Genomic DNA, 19,194 nt, shown 5'->3' with positions numbered 1-19,194 from the left:
TGTGCCATACTGTTGCACTGAAGTAACCTGTTCTACTCCAGCCAGAACAGTTGTGCAGAAAATATGCATGGCAGTGTTGGCTTCAAAATATATTTTAAATTTTAACACCTGAAAATTGCTGTCAAATCAGTTGACTTGTGCAAAATTTGAACCTATATGACAAGTATACTTAACATTTTTAAAAACTTCTCTGTGAGTAAAGCCATTAAAATTAATTCTGTCTTGTTTTCCCAATTACTTATGCTCTAAGCAACACTTGTGCCAGAACCTACTAGAACTTAGTTACAAATTCTATTTTTGTAGGCAGGAAAGATCTAGTCACATGCCCCTCCCTCCCCTTCTCATTCTCTTACAACTGACACTTCCTGTGCTGTCCCCTGGATGAACAGGAACCAAGTCTCATGTGCAAAATGTGCTGATGTCACTCATCTGTCATAAGGTAAGAAATCCATACAACCCATGAATCAGGGACAATAGCACCCACACAACAGAAACTGGAAAAAGCATTCACTGAAGCACTGGGCTGGACATAGGAAGCACACAGATCTCCCCCTCCTCCCATCCGTCTCTGTCCAGCAGACATTGAACTTTTTCACTGCCTTCCTACTGCACGTTTACCATCCACGTACAGTAAGTGTGCAAAAATGGAGTTTGAAAAGTGCTCGTAACTGAACTGAGAATTTTCACACTAGCTTTATTAGCAGGAAGACACGAGTTTTTTTTCTCAATTACACTAACTATGCAACGACTGTAAGGTGTGAGGATTCCTATCTGTAGGAAATGTAAGAATTTCTGCTAGAAATACAAATTTACCAATACAAGTAAGTGATTAAAATGCTCCCTTACATTCAAGTCAGCCTTTTTAGGAAAGGTGCACCACTCCTGTGTGGTGATGCCACTGTGCCACTGCTGGTAGTCATTGCAGTGTCACATGTAAGTGGGAGCACAGGAAGCTGCAAATGACAAAGTGACAAGAAACCCACTTTCAGTGTTCGGCTGCATAACCCACCAGGAGCACATTTTGAGTTGCAGGTCATCCATAATAAGTTATTTTCTTCTACACAGGTCAATATGATCTCCCATGGAAAACTTTGAAGTGTTTACAAATACTTTTATCAAAGAGCAAAAGCAGATTTTTTTATCAGGCAGGAAGCAAAGGGTTCTTTAAAACTGTTTAATTACATGTTTCAGGTAAGCACAGACATTACAGGTAGATTTCCCACCACTCAATATTTACATTCTTTTCTCTAGGCTTGAGCTGTTCATTAGAGTGTTTTTCAATCAACATCCTTGTCAATCACTTTTGCTGCAAAGAAGGGTGCTGGAAAAGAACTATTGCAGGAAACATTCCATCAAGGCATGATTTTCTGTGGGGCTTTTCTCCTTCAAGAACTACGTACTAGTAGTTCAAGATATTTTGGGAAAATTTTGGCTTCCAAGATGACCTGAAGAACGCATTGAAACCAAGCAGTGAAGTCCTATAAATAGTTAAATCAATACCAGTAAATATGCTGTGGAGCTGAAATTCTCTTTTCACTGGCACTGCCATTGCTGTGTGGTTTCTGTTAGGACAGTTTTACACCAATTTTGTTTTGTTCCTTTTTCATTAGCCTTTGTGCCTCTTTCTCCATTTTCTTTCGCTGTTGTTCTGCTGCTCTTTTTTCCCTTTCTGCTATCTTCTGTTGTCTGTAATTAAAGAAAACAGGAATTGCTAAATAACAGACACTCAATTTTCAGCATGGTCATACCTTAAGTTCCTGTCAATACATACATTAGTATAACTAATAAAAACAGAGCTTCAGTCTATTGTCATTAGGCTCAGAACAGTCATTCTTCTGCTGTGCTGACGTCCTTTTTTCAGGTTAATCTAGAATTGTAGAATATTCTGAGCTGGAACCCACAAGGATCATCAAAGTCCAACTTCTGGCCTGCACAGGACCATCCCATGAATCACACCATGTGCCTGAGAGTGTTGTTCAAACAGTTCTGGTAGGCTTGGTGCTGTGACCATTTCCCTGGCGAGCCTGTTCCAGTGATCACCCTCTAGGTGAAGAATCTTTTCATAATATCCAACCCAATCCAATCTATATTTAGGCAGTAATATTTGTTCAATTATTCTTCAATTTAAAAGCCACTAGCTTCTCAAAGATTCAGAATAAGTGAATCAGTGAGAGTACAGGACTGTTGTAAGGCCTAGAGCAAAAACTAAAAATCTATCTAATGCTTTCAGCAGTAGCTCAAAAGTTCTGAGTTTTTGCTGGTTTGGGGTTTTTTTTTTTTAGATTGTCACTCATTATTGTACATTCTACCTGATAGCTGACAGAGCTGTCAGTCTAGCAATATGCAGAGTAATAGTATTTGCCACATTACAGTGGCAGATTTTTATAGCTCCCACATATCTGAGCTGATGCAGAAGGGAAGAAGTGCTTTGCACACCAGTCATATATAGAGACAGCAAAGTTGCAAAAAGCCACATGGTGTTAATGCTGCTGTTCATGTCAATTCTAAAGGGAGGGATCACAGCAGCTCCTGTTTGTTTCTCAGGGATGACCCCCAGGACACAGAGCTCCTTCACACAGCAGCGGTTCCACACCCTCTGCTGTTTGGGAACCTGCATTCAGTTCTGCCCAGAGTGAGAGACCTTCTCCTCGCCTCAGACACTGAAACTGGCCAACAAAAATATAAACAAGAGCTGCTATACTCTAAAAATGTGTGAGCTTAACTGCTTCCACTGGGATAAAAACTTTGTTGGTAATATAAAGTCTGAAGCTGCAGATAGGTATCTAAAATTTGCAGAAGAAACTAAGTTCCAACTAACTCAACTGAAAATGCAGCTTATCATCCACTACACCAATTCACCAATGACTGGAAAATTTCATTACATCCCACCCCAGAACCTACTGGAAAATGGGGAAACAGAGACTACAGGAACTTCTCAGGCTCAGATAGCCTACTCTTCAGCCCTGTCTTTCTGCATCCCTTAATTCCAGGGAGCATTTGACTTACTCTGTGTGCTCATTTCAACTGTTATGCTTATTCATAAACTCACCAGAGAGGCCACAGGATACAGCCTTCACTGCTAATTAGCAGGGCACAGCCCACTTCTGCATGACTTATCAGCACTCCATTACTCCATTTTTCTGCACATTCATTTCATTCTCAAAAAGCACCACTGGAGTATTGTCAGCATTAACACTCTGGAACGTTAGGGGGACTCTGTCCTCTATTTGGCACTATGAAATATTATATAAGCTTCTTTCAAGTGTTATACTTATGCATTAGTTCACCAGAGTGGCCACAGGATCTTCAGATCATTTTGCAGACCAACTGCTACCATTAAGAAGAGACTCCATACCACTTTCTTACTACACTCTGTTGAAAACAGAGCCAGGCCTGTCCAGTACTATACTTAAGTTTTACATTAAATGTCAGATGTTAAAGTCCAGTGATGTCTACTGCAGGAGAAACTAAACTCAGAAGGGATTTTCTACCAATCTTGTTAAAAATCAGCCGGGACTTTACTCACTTACAGATAAACATTGTTATTTCTGTGTCATGAATAAAACAAAGATTTTATTTCACCCAGCTGGGATACAGCTTACATAATGACCAGCTGTATTGAGGTAGCCAGCAATAGCTGGACAAGTGGTAAGCCATAGACAGCTGGAGTTCTGATCGTGTTCTACCTACTGGAAATATTTAGACACGCATCCCTTTTATAACAACTGCAGTTTGGTACTTTTTAGTGAGACCAAAAAGAAATCCTATGAAAAGTATCCATCTGAGTTGAACCCTTTCAACAGTAGAGATGATAGGCTGAAATCTTTAGGATAGGTTCAACCAAGTATCATGACACTTTGAAAAATTAAAGCTTTTGGAAAACCCCACTGCTATCACCATGTAAGAGATCTCTCTTCCTAAGTATTCCAGAGCATGAACCTGACAGTTGGCAAACAATGTCACTTTTACCACCCTGGAAATATTCACTGCACAAATTTTACACTCCATTAATAAACTGGCATACACACACACCAGATAAGTTTTAGTAGCTAATTCGTATACAACAAACCCCTGCTTCAGAAAGTTTGAGTACTACTTTTTATAGTCCTAACACCATCTGTAATGGAATGTGGTAACGGTTAAGTAAATACAATGCAGCCTCTGTAGTTAGCAAAAGTAGCTGCTCCATTTCTCAGTTAAAAAAAAAAAAGTATTTTCATTGTCTTTTATTTAAGCCTCAGCAGACTGCACTCTAGCTATTAAAGGTCTTACTGAGTCTATTGATATTTTTTATAGGAAAAAGTACTATCCTTGGAACAAAACCAGCCCAAAAGCACATCATTCATGTCACAAAGCTCATACTTTGGTACAAGACCTGAAACAGTAATGAAGTTTAAAAAAAAAAAAAAAAAAAGAATAGCAAGGTATTGGCCAGAATGTACACATACATACCAGATAAAGTTTACTAAAATATTTGTATTACAACCCTATCCTCACATGTTAAGCTGCTGCAGAGCAAGACTGACAGAGATAATAAATGGAATCAATTCTAATTATGATTAGCGCATTGAAAATGAGCTGGTAGCTTCCTTCTTGTCTTATTTCAGAAATTGAAAAAGTAAATTTTTCAAAACATTAAAATAACTTAATCAGAATCCTTTCTTCTTTTCCCCACAATACCTATTTTCCTTAGAATGATTTTTGATCATATCTTTCTTTCATATTATCATTAATGGACCACGGAAGCCATGTACTTGTGATTTAGTGAGCAGAATTACAACAGCCTAGGAAGATAAAGTTATCTGAGGTTAGTTACCTGATGATGTAGCAAACATTTGATATAACTGGAAGTCACTACCTGTTCAAATCATTGTGTATGATTAACTTAAACTCAATTTGCATCTCTTTACTCTCCATACCTCTTAAAGGAAAGAACAAAAAGAAAACAAACTGAACGGCTGAAGTACTCACACTGACTTTGTGCAAGACACTGATTTTCCATTCAGCCTTATCAGCTAGATTAGTTAAGTCAGAAAAGCTAGCTCCTACAGGATTCCAAGCATACACTTATCACTTCACCTTCTATCCTGAACTATTTTTACCTTACACAGATGGTAATGGTAGTTTTTATAAGGACATCATGTGGTATTTTACTTAATCAAGTAATGTGATCTGAACACAAAAAAATGTTGAGATTGGTGGGGCATTGTTGGGGTAGGGTTTCTATAGCATCTGCATGTGCATGCATTAATGTGTTGTTCCAGTGATTTTCAGATTTCCCCTACTATGTCATCTACTAAATTAATCAGGTCCAAAATGTCTTCTGGTGAATACCAGTTACACACAGATTAGATGCATAAAAATAATTTGTTTTAAGAGGCATTTAACAATTCTTGCTACTTACCAGAAAGGTGTCAAATAAACAGATGCAATTCTTTTACAAGCAAAATCTTTATCTAGTATTAAAGTAATTTCAATTACCTAAGAACTTCTTCTGCCTGCCAAGCAGCATCTTCCTCTTCTTCCCAGGCATTCGTATTTTCTTGCCAGGTATCCAGGTCTCCCAGTTCAGGCTGAAACAAAAGAGAAGTTCTAAGCCCATGGAAAAATTAGATAGAACACTGGTGTTGTGACTTCCCAGAGTGGTTTCTGGATGACAGTAAAGTTTCCTTACACATTTATTTTTAACCTTAATGTTTCAGACTTACATAAATATCTGAAGTATGGCAGTGCTTCTCATCTTACTGTCCGTGCTTTTTTCCCTGCTATAATACTGAGTTTTTTCAGCTGTCAAAGGATTTTTTGGACAAAGGCAGGAGGGAAATAGTGGAGTGCATTTTTAGCAAGAGGAAGATAAATTGAGCAGATTATATGAGTAGTTTAACAGATTTCTGGCAGTTGCATGGACAAACCAACACATACATCCACATGTTTTTTTATGTCCAGTATCAGTTGAGTGACACTTTTACTCACTGAAAGTCTTTTCCTGAACTACTTTCGTAAAGGACAGTGCAAGGAGGTGATCTGACCATTCTGTACTGCTTCCTGCCTGTACCCTCTCATGCACAATGTCAATCAAAGGAGAAGCACTGTTAAAAAAGGCAAAGGGCAAGGGAGGGAGAGCATCTCCTACTAACTGGCCAGGTTCTTAGGCAACTGGACAATTTTTTCAAAGGCTAAGAAGCAAAAATTAGGAAACGGCTACATTACAATCCCTACAGAAAGGAAGGGAGAAGCAGTTAAAATGTGTCCAAGATAATAAAGCAAAGGCTTTATTATTTATTCAGAGGCTCTCCAAAAAGCCTTCTACTCTTATGTTAGTAACTTACTGTGTAAAATCCAAAACTTATAGTTCATTGCTTTAGCAGATTTGCAAGCATATAAGTATATGGAAGCTTCTTACCTTTTTATCACTGATCTATCAAGTTCCTCAGCAGAACATATTGTATTACTTAATTCTCCACACAATTTTAAAACAATTTCAATTATTCCACAGCTATTCCTCTTACTCCCCACAATGCACAACTTAGGCAGACTATTCCTTCCCCTACAGCACATCATTTAACCAACAAATACAAGATCAATACTTAGAGCATACTTACAGATTGGTGAATAAAAGGAATATCTTGTGTAGCTGCTAATCTGCTAGAGAATCCTGTGTTTCCCTCTGGAACCCCAAAATTTAAAGGCTCTCGTTTTTTAATAACGATCTGAAAATATAAAAAAAAAAGCAACAAAAAAGTGGTAAATCAAAGCACTGCACAGATTCCTTAGTGACCACATAATTCTGAGTACTGAGTGTACAGTACTCAGCACCTCACTGTCTCTTAAACCTGGCCAGGTTCTGAAAGCTGCACAGTCAAATGAACTTTTAAGTGAAAGATGATAAATGCAAAAAAAAACCAAAAACCCAACTTCTCTCCCCACTAGGTTTTTCTTTAGTCACATAGAAATCTGTGACTGTATCAAGACAGAGGATAGGCACAAAGAATCACAGATTAAATAGCCACAACTCCCAGTACTTATAAAAGCGACCAATTATGTGATGTATTGCTTGAAGAAATTCTGCTTCTGCGACAGGTCACTTTAAGGTACTACTTTTGAGGACAGTGCTGTCTGCACAGTTGTACTGCACTGTAGTCTCAGCTCTCTCAATTACTCCAGTAGCATATCTGTGCAGTTTCAATAGCTGCAGATTCTCTGTCAACATCAACTAGTAAAGCTCTGTACTAGTTTGGCTGAAAAACAGTGCTTTTCCCGAAACAGTTGTCAAGACCACATATCCCTCTCACTTTTCTTGACCTCAAGTCACAAACTTTTTTGCTTACTTTGAGCCTCTGCTGCTTCCCAACAAGGCAGATCCACAGTTTCACTGACTGTATGCTAGCACCAATCCAAGAAAGGAAACAGTACTAGACAATCTTATTGAGCAACGACAGACTGTTATTTGACTGAGGTTCTACTGCCAAACAGATGAGTATAGATGAGTGACATGAGTAGACCGTACCTCAAATTCAGTGGAAATAAACATAAATTCATACGGAATGTTAACGTGGCCAAGTGAACAGGGATGTTCTTTACAGTACCTGCAGTCATCCCTAGAGATACATTTAAACCCAGTGTACAGTACTCAAACAGCATGGACTCTTCCCCAATTTTGTTCTGAACCTGAAGGTCATTCTATTAAGAAAAAAATGTCAGCAGACATAAAGAAGAAATCTACATCTCCCTAGTCCTCTTCTGCTCCTCAGATTTTGAGAGATCAAAATCCTTAGAAGAATTTAGGATACTGCAGATCCTGAATGTACAGAAGGCTGACACCAGTATCACCCCCAGTTCATAGGACCACAGGAAGATTCAGGTTGGAAAGGACCTCAGAAGGTTTGTAATCCAACCTCTTCCTCAAACCACTGTCACTCTAAGGCTGATGAAAGTACTTAGGGCTTATCCACTTGGGGCTTAAAAACTTTCAGAGATGGAGGCTGCACAGCTTCTCTGGTAACCTATTCCAGTACTTGGGAGGGTTTTCCAGTTGACTCAAAGACCTGTAAGTACTCAGCTGAAAGATCCGCACATAGAAACAAAACCTGCAATCACCAGATTTTAATCAGTGTTTATTTACAATCTTGATGCTCCTGTAGAGAGGCCCTCACATCTCGTCTCCATAGTAAAAAGGGGTATTTGAAGAACAATCTACTTTGAAATATCAGTTCCCTAATTCCAGCATCCCCAATATAACTTGATGAAACAAATAACCATTGTTTTCTGAAACAGCAGGGCTGCTCCCTCAGACTTCAGTAGAGCAAGACGTGGAATGTCTTTGTTCAAGTAAGGATAAGAGCACAAATGACTAAAGGGTTCACACATTATACTTCCCAGAACTTTTAGAGTATGAAACTATTCATAAGTTTCCAATAACTTGAAGACTAAAGATGTAAACATGTGATCTCAAAGATCTTAACATTGAACATGATAAACTATGCACCAGTATGTACTCTCATTTACCAACAGAACCTTCTGTAAGTTGCCAATTTACTTGCTTTTATTTTAAAGCAAGGAAAACCCTCCATAAGTATAGCCAAAAGTGTCATACTTACTTTTTGAGTTTTTCTTATAGTTGGTGCCATATCTTTGAAATAATCAGGTTCCGTTTGTTCCAAAGAATTTTGCTGAGCAGCCACATTACCATTGCCACCTTCAATCTTCACACTTGTAGGTGCATCTTCATCCCATGAAGACCAGTCTTCTACTTCAGGCTGAATATAAGAATATGTTACAAGCTAATATTATCTACAGGTAAAAACTTGTCTTTTTATATCTTGCTAAGATATATACTTAATATTATATCACATATATAATAGCATATATAATAGACTTGTATAATCACCCTGTTAAGGGATTAAGTCACCTACCACTTTAACAATTACCTGCTTAGGAACAGATGAATAATCCACTGTGGTTGGCAATGTTATTTGGTCTCCACTTAACTTTCGCCCTCTTCCAGACCTGAAAAAAAAATGTAGGATTCCTCCAAGCTCTGAAAACATAAGCACTAAGTTTAAAAAAAAAAAAACAAAAAAAGGAAGTCTGAGAACAACTGAAAAGAGTAATGGCTAAAACATTTAGTGCTTCAATTACTTTTGTGCTAACTACTGTCAGTAAAAGTCTGCTAAGCAAAGGAATTTCATAATGAATTGAAAGTTGTGTTCACAAGAATATCAAAGTGCAACTTACTTTTCTAATTGCAGTGAAATAGAGAAATACTTCTGAGAAATATGAAAATAGAACAACTCATCTGCATAATTCAGTCACAATTTTTATATTGTCAGTGCTTAAGAAACAAGCACTTGTAATTTACATTTGCTGAAGAACCATTTCTACTGTAAAATGAGATATTTTGCTATTTGTTTTAAATTTTAAGCTGTGTCTAATGAGTAACTTTCTGAGCTTCTTCATTTGAAAGCTCCTCTAAAGCTCTTTTTTCTTCAAAGTCTGAACAGAGGTAGCACGAGTTTATGCAAGACAATAGTTTTAGTTCAAGTCATGCTTCTACTTAAAGAACACTTTCAATGCATTTTCAGCAACTATATAGAATAATTTAAATTGAAAACAACACAAATGCATTGTAAATAAACCACCTAAATATTTACTTCATGGCAACGTTCAAAGATCAGAATAATAATTAAAATATTCCTAGCTGACATTCACTGTGTTTTAACACCTTACAATTCAACAGAATGCAATTCAGGCTCACACTTATGTTTTTCCCAGAATGTAAGCTCCTATAGCAAAGCACCCATATAATTGATCTTATGTAGCTTGGAAAATTTAGTGGTTTTTTCTTACTACTGAAACTTCAATTTCTAGTTTCTATCCATTAGTTTTAATATTAGAGAACATACTACTAACTAACTAGTTGAATTGCTTCTAATATGACCTCTACTGTATGCTGGTGAATGAGTAGATATATGTTTTCTACTCTAGACCAAACGTTCCTCCTTAGGAAAGGTCAGGTGCTATCATCAAATTTTCAAGTTTTATTTAATTAACTCTACCATTCCCTTTATAAATTGTTCTTTTAAGTTGAAAAGCAACAGAGTTTAGGGGTAAAGGAAGGTGAAAACACTGTTCCCTCAAACACATTAGGAACTTCCGGTTGATGGGATTTACTTGACATCTCTAAAGAAACCCAAGCTTGGAAACATCCTCCTTCAGACCTCTACAACATACACATCCTAAATACTATTTACATTTAATACTATTATAAGCCATCACTTCTGCACTGACTTTCTCTACAGGATCTAGAAGACTAGCAAGTGGCTTATAAAAAACATTAATCAGGTCAAAATGGTTACAATAAGAAGGGTGAAGATAGGAAGAAAGCTTTTGTCATAGAAAATCAGAAAGAATCTGGTACACAGAGCAGCACCAAGGAAGGCTACAGATCACTTCTTGTAGGAAGGGATCACGATGCCTACAGGAACAGCTGCTCCACAGCTATCATTAGATACTGATCACTGCTCTGAATGCCAAATGCCTCAAGAATTACTGGATTTGTTTCTTCTTCCTAATAAGCAGCATCCAGATTTCTCAGTTGGAGATAACTAGAGATTTTAAATGGAAGGAAGTTTAATCTCTTTTTATACTTACATGTTTTATTTCCTGAAAACTGGATTCAGGCAGTACATTGTTTATCAAGAAAAGATTTAACTAAAGAAAGGACTACTACTATGTGCAACTTTCTAGGCAGCATAGTTCTTATATAATCTCTACAGGCACTCCTTCAAATGAAAACCTAATGTGAACTATGTAATCTAAGTACTAGCTCATATCCATGGAATTAAAATGAAGGTTTAATTAAATCACATTTGTTGGTTATTAGGCATACTTATACAGAGGAGTGCATTACAGGAAAACAAAACTTATCAAACTACACTTTGCAGCTAACAGTTAAGAGAAGAAACCTCTGTAGTTAGTGCTCTGAATTAATGCGATCCAGGGACTTGCTTATATGAAAGATTTTAAATTTTCATTTCTTCAACTAATTGCTATTCAGCAAAGAAAGGGTTTTCTACTTTTTATACTCTGAAGTAGTTTCTCAGCTGTTTAAGATTATAGTTCATTCAGAAGTTAGAAAAAAGGATGAAAATATTGTCACTACACTAAGAAAACAATTATCTGCTTATAAAAAATATCTTTATGCTTAGAGAAATGAAGGATCTACATAATACAGAAGCTATGATCAACTCAGTGTTTTGACTTCTTTCAGAACTTGAACAACAAGTATTCATAATTTAATTTGGAATTCAAATCACAGAACTAAGGTTGACATCTATATATATATATATTGTATGCAGCATTAAAATGTATCTTTTTAACGCTTCATTAGATCTGTAGTGAATTTACCAACAAGTCAAGAGCTTCCTCTTATTCTTGGAATAAGTAAAGGTGAAGAGGAAATACAGTTATTTTGTGTCTACCACATATTCTGCATATGCTTTAATCCTCACTGGGAAAGTAGTCATCATACACAAAAAGAGAATACATTTCTCTAGAATGGTGTTTATGTAAACAACATGCCACAAAAGTGGCAGGAACACAGTAGTTCATATGACAGCACAGTGCCAAGAATTGCCTCTATTGCACTCTACTACTGTATTATTGAACTCTACTACTCCACATTAATTCTTGAGGGTTTTTAGATTGCTTCTAAGTACTACACCGCAGCATTCATGAGTCTACAACTCATAAGAACACCACATATGACTTAAGAGTGTAAAAAATAAACCATTCTTCATCATTTAAAAAAACCCCAAAAAACAGTTTCCTTGAACTTCAATCACTGACCTCCAAACTTCTGAAAGAATCTTCAATAGGCAGAAGAATATGAAGTCTCAGGCAACTTTTTTGACAAACCAGATGAGAATTGCCTACATTTGTAATGACAGCCTACAGAATGATGACAGAGTGGATGCTCCCATTAACTGAATCTCTTAAAACAAAGTATCACTTGCTAAGTACTTTTCTTAAATGTGCAGCACAGCTTTTCTTCAAGTTTGACATGGAATAGTTTTAAAAGCCACTTTAAAACCCTGTCATAGCTGTTTACAAAACCTCATTCACCTACCATACAACAAAATACGCTCACAAATACACTACACAGACTTTTGTAACTCCCAACAAATACACAAATTAAAGAATTAATTTGATTTAGTTTTCATCTGTGTTGATTGTTTTGCAATTAGTAAAATTAGAACTGGTAAAAGTGTGGCTGGGTGCTGGGGTAAGGACAGAAGTGGAAGAACCTGTAATTGAAAAATTGAAAAAGAAAAGGTAACCAAATTAAATGCCAAATTAAATTGTTTACCTGCATATTAACTTTTTAATGAAAGAAAGCACTGCTGCCAGGCAAGTACAGACTTTAAAGAGTCGAAACTGTGTTATGGCCATGGTAAGAAACCCTTCCTGCAAAAGAAAAAAGTTAGATGCAGAGGATTATATATCTTTATACAGTACTTAAAGCAAATTACCTTAGTTGCTATTAAGCTAGGAGCATTCTGTGAAACTGTATTAATGCAAAGAGAGAGAGCAGGTACCTGGAGCAAAGATGCTACCTGCCTACTATTGGATATTTCACTGATGTAAATAATATAAGTATCTAATATATATGGCCTTCAAAGAAACAGCACAAAATTACAGGTAAAGTCACAGCTAAAGGCACTCTAAAAGCAGAAGCACAGGCAACCATTTGCAGTGCCTGTGCAGCTGCTGTGTTTCAGGCACTACCAGCGGCACTGAACACCGGCAGTGCAAAACAGAATAATCATCAGAGAGAAGCTCTTGCTCGCTTGAGCATGTCTTGCATATACAAATTACAGATTTAGTCATTAAGTGAAACCTCAAATTAGCTGTTTAAATTTACCTTCCATTTTGATGGAAATGTATGATGAGAACAAATATTGCTTATTTTAGAACTAGTCTCACTGAAAAATCATCATCGAAGAAAGTGTTCATCCTGTGTGAACTACTGCACCAGCTAACCCACGGAGCTAATGATATTTCTACGCCTGACTGAATCATGATAGCAAACATAGAAAAGAAAAAATTCATCTTTGGCTGAAGCCACTCCTGTTTGTAGCTATTTTTTAAGTGACAATTGATAATCTAGAGATTTTATACTCATCACATCATTCCAACACACCATCTTGAATACAGGCTGACTCAGAAAAATCTGCTGGAATTCAAGGATCCCTTTTCTCTTCCGCAGGTGAACATTTCAGAGTAAAGAATAAGAGGTTATGATTCAATTATACACATCTACACTTGTAACAACATTTTCTGTTGCAAGTTTAACATACCTCCTGGTGAGAAGAGAAGGCAGCCCTGTGACATTTTCCTCAGGCCATGAGTATTCCATGGAAGGACAGCTTGATTTCAAATATGCTATGGCATTTAAATCACTTTTTATATTCCAGGCTTTAAGTTAGGAAGAGTCAGGAAGGTGGATCATTAGGTAGGCTGCTCCAATACTGTCCTGAGGATTTTATTAAAAAGGTACATAATGGGATTTGTGAGCTTCACGGAGCATAGATGTATTTTTATTGGTGCTCATCTGCTAGATAACGTAACTACTATTAAACAATAGCAATATAGTACTGGAAATGCTTCTTTACATATTGTCCAGAACAGGACTTTCTGCTACTGAAAAAACATACAGGGGCTGTTAAACAAACAAGGCTAACTTTTACTGCAAAATGGAAGGCTTAAGTCAGTAGTACCCACCAAATTACAGACTACACTACTGAGCTGTAGCTCAGGAAAAAGGCATCATAGGACACCTATCACCTCTACTTCAACATTTGTGCTATTTTATTTCATTTCATGGCAGAAATGCAGAGAACTTTATACCAGGTTAGACTGGCTTTTCATCTAACAGAATTAGAAAGCAGTCAGCTCCCACAAAGAAGCAAGAACAGACATTGTCCGACATATTTAGCTTTTAGCTTAAAAGACTGGACCGTCATTTCATATTATGCTCAAGCACTTCCTTACCTTTCAGAATGAGCAATGTTGACAATATCTAGATGACAGAAGAATGCATCAGTCAAGAATTTGAATGATTAGGAAATAATGGAAGTTAGTGAAAGAAGAGTGAACAGTAATAAGGTGGAAAGTTCTCTATCCTAAAGGTAGAAATTATTGCAAATTAACAATGAATTGGTGAAAGAAAATGCTATTTTTAGGAGACGCAGCTAGAAATTATCTGCCTGGGATTTGAGGCATGAGAGCACGTGACCTGCTGAAATGATTATAAAGGCACATCTTTTCTGAAAGGAAGTTCACTCCACTCTACCAGAATTCACTCTTTTATCAGCTTGGCAGGCAGGAGAGAAGGAGGAGAACAGTACTCAGTGTTAGCAAGGGTAATGCTCTTTTCCCTTGCTCAGGTTATCTAACTGCTACAATGGACAGTACAGACAGACCCTAAATTTAAAAAACTTATAACTGTTGCCTGAGAAGGTTGTTTTAGGAAGTCACCAAAAAACTTTGCAGACTCAATATTATTTATGCCTAAAGTCAAGGAACTAGGAAGATTACTAAGTGGGAAACTAAAATCAGAGCAACGTTCAACTGTGTCAGTTACCAATATATATATTTATATGTGTATATAAATGAGCCCAGTTTTCAACTCATCTCCATTTTTTCTTATATCAAATTGTATACAGTATTGAGCTCTCAATATAAAGTTAACTGAAAAAAACATAATCCACAAGAACTCTGGCTTTCAGAATCAGTGAACTGACTTAACAACAGTGAAGTCCACTGTTAACAAGAACTAGTCACCAAAAGTCAATCCACTTCCTGGGTCATTCCCATGTAAGAGTGACTACACTTCCAGTATCACCAGTATGCCCATTTGGCAGAGTTCAATACCTATCATTATTCCCCATGATACTCAGGTAACTTGAACCTCTCCACTTTCCATGCGTCAGGCAAAGATTTCAGAGTTACAATGAGACTATAACACAGTTAACATATCTGTGATAAAGCTGCATTTCATTTCAGCTGAGCTAGAACTAGGCCCTTCAAAGGCTGGACTTGATCATCTTGGAGGTCTTTTCCAACTTTAGTGACTCTATAATTTAAGACAGTAAGAAGTGTTTCACCCATCTCTTTTCTGAGCACTGATTGCAGTCTTCCCAGTTAAGCTCCATACACTATGAACTGTCAGGTGCACAACCAGAGTTTTGTCAACAATACGCTATCAGCCAGCCATACTAGTGTTAGCAACAGTTTAACTTTAAAAATAACTTTCTTCTATGTACCTGGTTTTTATACTGCTATTTATGATATGAAGCAGTATATAGGTATAAATTTAATTAATATTATTTTTTCATAAATTAATTTAAAACAGAGTCTTGAACCAATTATTGTCTTAAAGTAAGGATAAGTATTTTCCCCTTTGTTTGAAACTGCACTTGAAACATGTGCATTGCTGCTCTAAGAACAGCACTACCTGAAAAGTTAAAGGTTTGTTAAAGGTTTGTTAAAGGTTTTGAGTTTTGTTTGATGCCTTTTGGGGTTCGGTTCTTTTGTGCTTGTGAGTTATTTTATGTTAAATTTCTCAGGGTAAACGATTTTATATTTGGAAGTAGGTGTATGAATATAGATGTACACAGAACCCTAATTTTCCTCAGTTCACTGCAAATTTAATTCATGTGATACCATCATACTAAACTTGTTAAGTGAAACAAGGCGTTCATCCTTTTCTTGTCTATCTTTCTCAGACACTGGAAAGAACCACAACTATGTATCTTCTCTTTCTCCCAGGAAAAAATATTGAACAGCGTAATGCCAAATGGCAGGCCACAACATTCTCTCTTTCTTTTCTTAAGCCTTTCCCTGATAAACAATCCCAAAAGGAACTACAACTGTACCAGCAGTGAATTATAAAACAGGATGACAGGGACATAATGCAAAGTTGCTACATCAAGAATCCTAAAACATTTCTTAACAGATAGAGGCAAATGTGAAACACTGGACTAAAAATCAGAACATCTGGTAACAGTTGCCTGCCAGCCTGATACATCCTTCTGCGTATCACACATCATGCCTCAGTTTCCCATTTATAAAATGGGATAGATTTCCTTCTCCCACTACTGAAATTGTTTTGTTCTATTTATGAGACTTAGGGTCAAATGATCTTCCATTACAACAGATACAAACAAGCAAATAAATCAAGACATGAATCCTAATCAATTTAATACTCATGGCAAACTCAACAATTATGTTACAGACACCAAATTTAGCCGGAGTTTGACTTGTGCATCTGAGCCTTCCAATGGTAAGAAGTCACAGCAGGTGTTCACATGGAATATGAGCACAGAAAGGACTAAATGACAATAGCCATGAGATGTTAAACACTTTAGAGCCAAGTCACAAGAATGAGGAAACAAACATTTAAGAGACCCATAAAGGAAACAGAATGAAAGCAAAGTTCAGAATTTTATTTAACAGTTTTACTTTGCTTAGAGCTTGCAACAATGGCCTCATTAAAACTCTTGGCACCTCTCACTTCACTGACAGTAGCCAGCATAGTCCAGCCGCAGGTGGACTGGTTACTCAACTACGGTGCAATAAGCAAGACTCTCACTGCTTATCGTTGTACAATAAGTGTTGTACTTAAGTCTGACACCTGCAGAAACACTTCCTCTTTCGTATCTAACTGTATACACAAATTTCAGTTAAACAGGATTTCTACAGGCAGAGACAATTCTAAAATAAAGTCACTTTGGGGCACTAAGATTATTTTAGAAGCTTGTCTTCTCCCAGTGAATTCGTCTTTTACCTGTCACATCAACTCACTTATGACTCTGGAATGTAAACACGAACACACCTTGGAATCAGTGATTTTAGCCGATATTAAACACAGCTAGGTAAATAACCTGACGATGATGCCTAAAATAACTTGTCTGAAACTGAAAGGTTCCCCTCCAATTTACATAAGGAGACAAAAAAAAAAAAAAGCTTCACCTTCTTAAAGCAAAACACGAAGTTCATTTCCTAGCATAAAAGAATAACATGGCGTTAAGTGTTTACATTTGTCAGCATCAAAAATCCATTCTGGTTCAGTAGTGCCTTTATGTTGTCACTAGAAGAGCTGATTAAACCCTAGCAAAGTTTCAGCGGTCAGGACAGAAGTTCTTAAAAGTCGATCTTGTATGAAATTCTACATAAAGTAGAATGGCCACATCAAAGATCAGAAGTAGGTTTATAGGGAGATGGAATTTTATTGAGATTAGTAGACAGAGATAAAAACATGATTTCAAGAACACAAACCCTCCTCCAAACCACCTATGTTACAAGATGTATAAAGAAACTTTGTATTTTAAAAAAGACAAAGTAACGATTCAAGAACAGCTTTCAGTCGGCTACTGAAAGACAACACCAGCACTTTCTGCATTTCAAAGACAGCAACCACAACTCTGTAACTTAATGAGAATTGCCTTCTTCCTGGCTGATTTGTTTGGTTTCTTGTTTTTTTCATCACTTGACATAGAAACATAATATTGGGAACACGTGTGTAGAGAGAAAAAAATCCTGTCTTGACCACCGAGTTTAATAAATAGATACATTAAGTGGCAGCATCACTGAACCTTAAAGCCATGCTATTATGGCATTAGGAAGAGAAGCAGAATCAAAAGCACTAATTCACGTAACTCACTTCACAGAACTGAAGTTCTCAGACATAGAACCAGAGCATATGAGACTCCAGTTCTGTTCCAGTCCTTACTTCTCATCCTGGACCTAAGTTTTCTGTAACTACATGGAATTCCAGAAATAAGAAATTAACATGCTCGTTGTTACCACTACAAAACCATCTTGCAATGCCTGTCTTGAGGAGAACCAGCTATTTATAAACAATTACATTACAAGACAGCCTAAAGAAATCTCTGCAGTGCACATGTGTATTTCCACAGAGCCATAAGGCAGCAAGCTATGCCATTTTTCATTAGACATGCAAATCAGGCACTTACACTGTGAACTCATGACCAAAAAGCAGTGCCCTACCATTCTACTGACCAGCCAATGCTTGAATATTATTAGACACAGCACCGAAGCCAGATAGTAGCACTTAATTTTTCTGTGAGTTATTAGAGATTTTTAAGTACTTAAAAGCGTGCTAAGAAATTTTCGCACTATGTATTATTAAATCTGCCCGTCAGTGTAAACAGTAGGTAACCCCAAGCAATGTCGTCCCACCACGAGCTCAGACAGGACGTGTGCCCTCGCCCCTTCCCACAGGGTGCCAAGCCCCTCAGTCCCCAAACGCTGTTTATCTACTGTTCCGCCACTGCATGTTCTTCGCAGCCCGAGATTCCCCCCATTTCGCCCCCGAAGGTGCCCGGAGCGGCCGAGCAGCCCTGCCCCCGGCCGAGAGGCGGCGGCCACAGCACCGCGGGGCCGGGAGCCCGAGCACGGAGCGGGGCCGGGCGGCGGGAGAACTGCGCGGGCGGCTCTGCCCCGGGAGGGAAGGCGCCGAGGCCGGGCCCCTGCCCAGCAAGGCGGAAGCGGCACCCGGCGCCGCAGGAACCGACCCCCCCCCGCTCACCTGCCCCGGGGGAGAGGCCTCGCTGAGGGTCGCGGGGCTCCAGGGGCAGAGGCGGCCGCTCCCGCAGCCTCCGGCCGCCCCTCATCCAGAGCCGGGCCCGCGCCGCTCCGCCGCCTCGCGCGCCGCCATCTCGGTCCCGTCACCCGGGAGACGCGCCCGCCCCTTCCGGCCGCCCCGCCTGCCGTGGGCTCCGCCGCGCTCAGCTCAGCTCCGCCCCGCCTGCCGTGGGCTCCGCTCCGCACCGCCCGCCGTGCGCTCCGCCCCACTCAGCTCCGCCTGCCGTGAGCTCGGCCTGCCGTGTGCTCCGCCCCGCTCCGCTCCGCTCCGCCCCCCCCCGCCCCGCCAGCCGTGCTCTCCGCCTGTCGTGCGCTCCTCCCCGCCCGCCCGCGGGCACACGTGGCGGTCCGAGCCGCAGCGGCAGGCAGCTGAGCTGCCCGCGGCCCGCCCTGCCTACGGCCTGCGCCGCCCCTCCCTCCTCCCTCCCGCGCCCACAGTGGCTGGGGGGACCTGAGGCGGCTCTTTGGCTCCGGGGAGCTCGTAGAGAAAGGCGTTGGACTTCAGCGGTGTCGGGTTGCTGCACA

At 38.9% G+C, this 19,194-nt stretch overlaps 1 protein-coding gene across 3 annotated transcripts; it reads right to left on the bottom strand.

Annotated features, from left to right (window-relative positions):
* Positions 1-1,160: 1,160 nt before the first annotated feature.
* EBAG9 (estrogen receptor binding site associated antigen 9) lies at positions 1,161-18,772 on the bottom strand. Of its 3 annotated transcripts, none has more exons than XM_014879349.2 (7): positions 18,614-18,772; positions 12,368-12,465; positions 8,928-9,006; positions 8,598-8,756; positions 6,603-6,710; positions 5,482-5,573; positions 1,161-1,686 (listed from the first exon to the last, which is right to left on the bottom strand). In XM_014879349.2, the coding sequence occupies exons 2-7, from the start codon at positions 12,448-12,450 to the stop codon at positions 1,566-1,568; spliced, it is 642 nt and encodes a 213-aa protein (XP_014734835.1). In that variant the 5' UTR covers positions 12,451-12,465; positions 18,614-18,772; the 3' UTR covers positions 1,161-1,565. The 3 variants fall into 3 exon arrangements, with proteins under 3 accessions (XP_014734835.1, XP_088034567.1, XP_014734834.1); XM_088178441.1 differs by having other exon boundaries at positions 8,928-9,052; positions 18,614-18,766; XM_014879348.2 differs by lacking the exon at positions 18,614-18,772 and adding an exon at positions 13,359-15,247.
* Between the last annotated feature and the right edge of the window lie 422 nt (positions 18,773-19,194).

The sequence above is a fragment of the Sturnus vulgaris genome, chromosome 1 (assembly GCF_052056855.1).
Source record: "Sturnus vulgaris isolate bStuVul1 chromosome 1, bStuVul1.hap1, whole genome shotgun sequence".
Lineage (NCBI taxonomy): Eukaryota > Metazoa > Chordata > Aves > Passeriformes > Sturnidae > Sturnus > Sturnus vulgaris.
Note: the sequence above shows the minus strand (reverse complement) of the source record. Positions and strands in the feature narration are given on the sequence as shown.

Bases quoted from the DNA above. Each gene is read 5' to 3' on its own strand.
- EBAG9 (XM_014879349.2), bottom strand. From the start codon at position 12,450: ATGGCCATAACACAGTTTCGACTCTTTAAAGTCTGTACTTGCCTGGCA. The intron at 6,711-8,597 runs GTAAGTATGACA...TTATATTTTCAG, and splicing joins CTATAAGAAAAACTCAAAAA to ATCGTTATTAAAAAACGAGA. The intron at 5,574-6,602 runs GTAAGTATGCTC...CTTTTGTTTCAG, and splicing joins TTCCTTTTATTCACCAATCT to CCTGAACTGGGAGACCTGGA.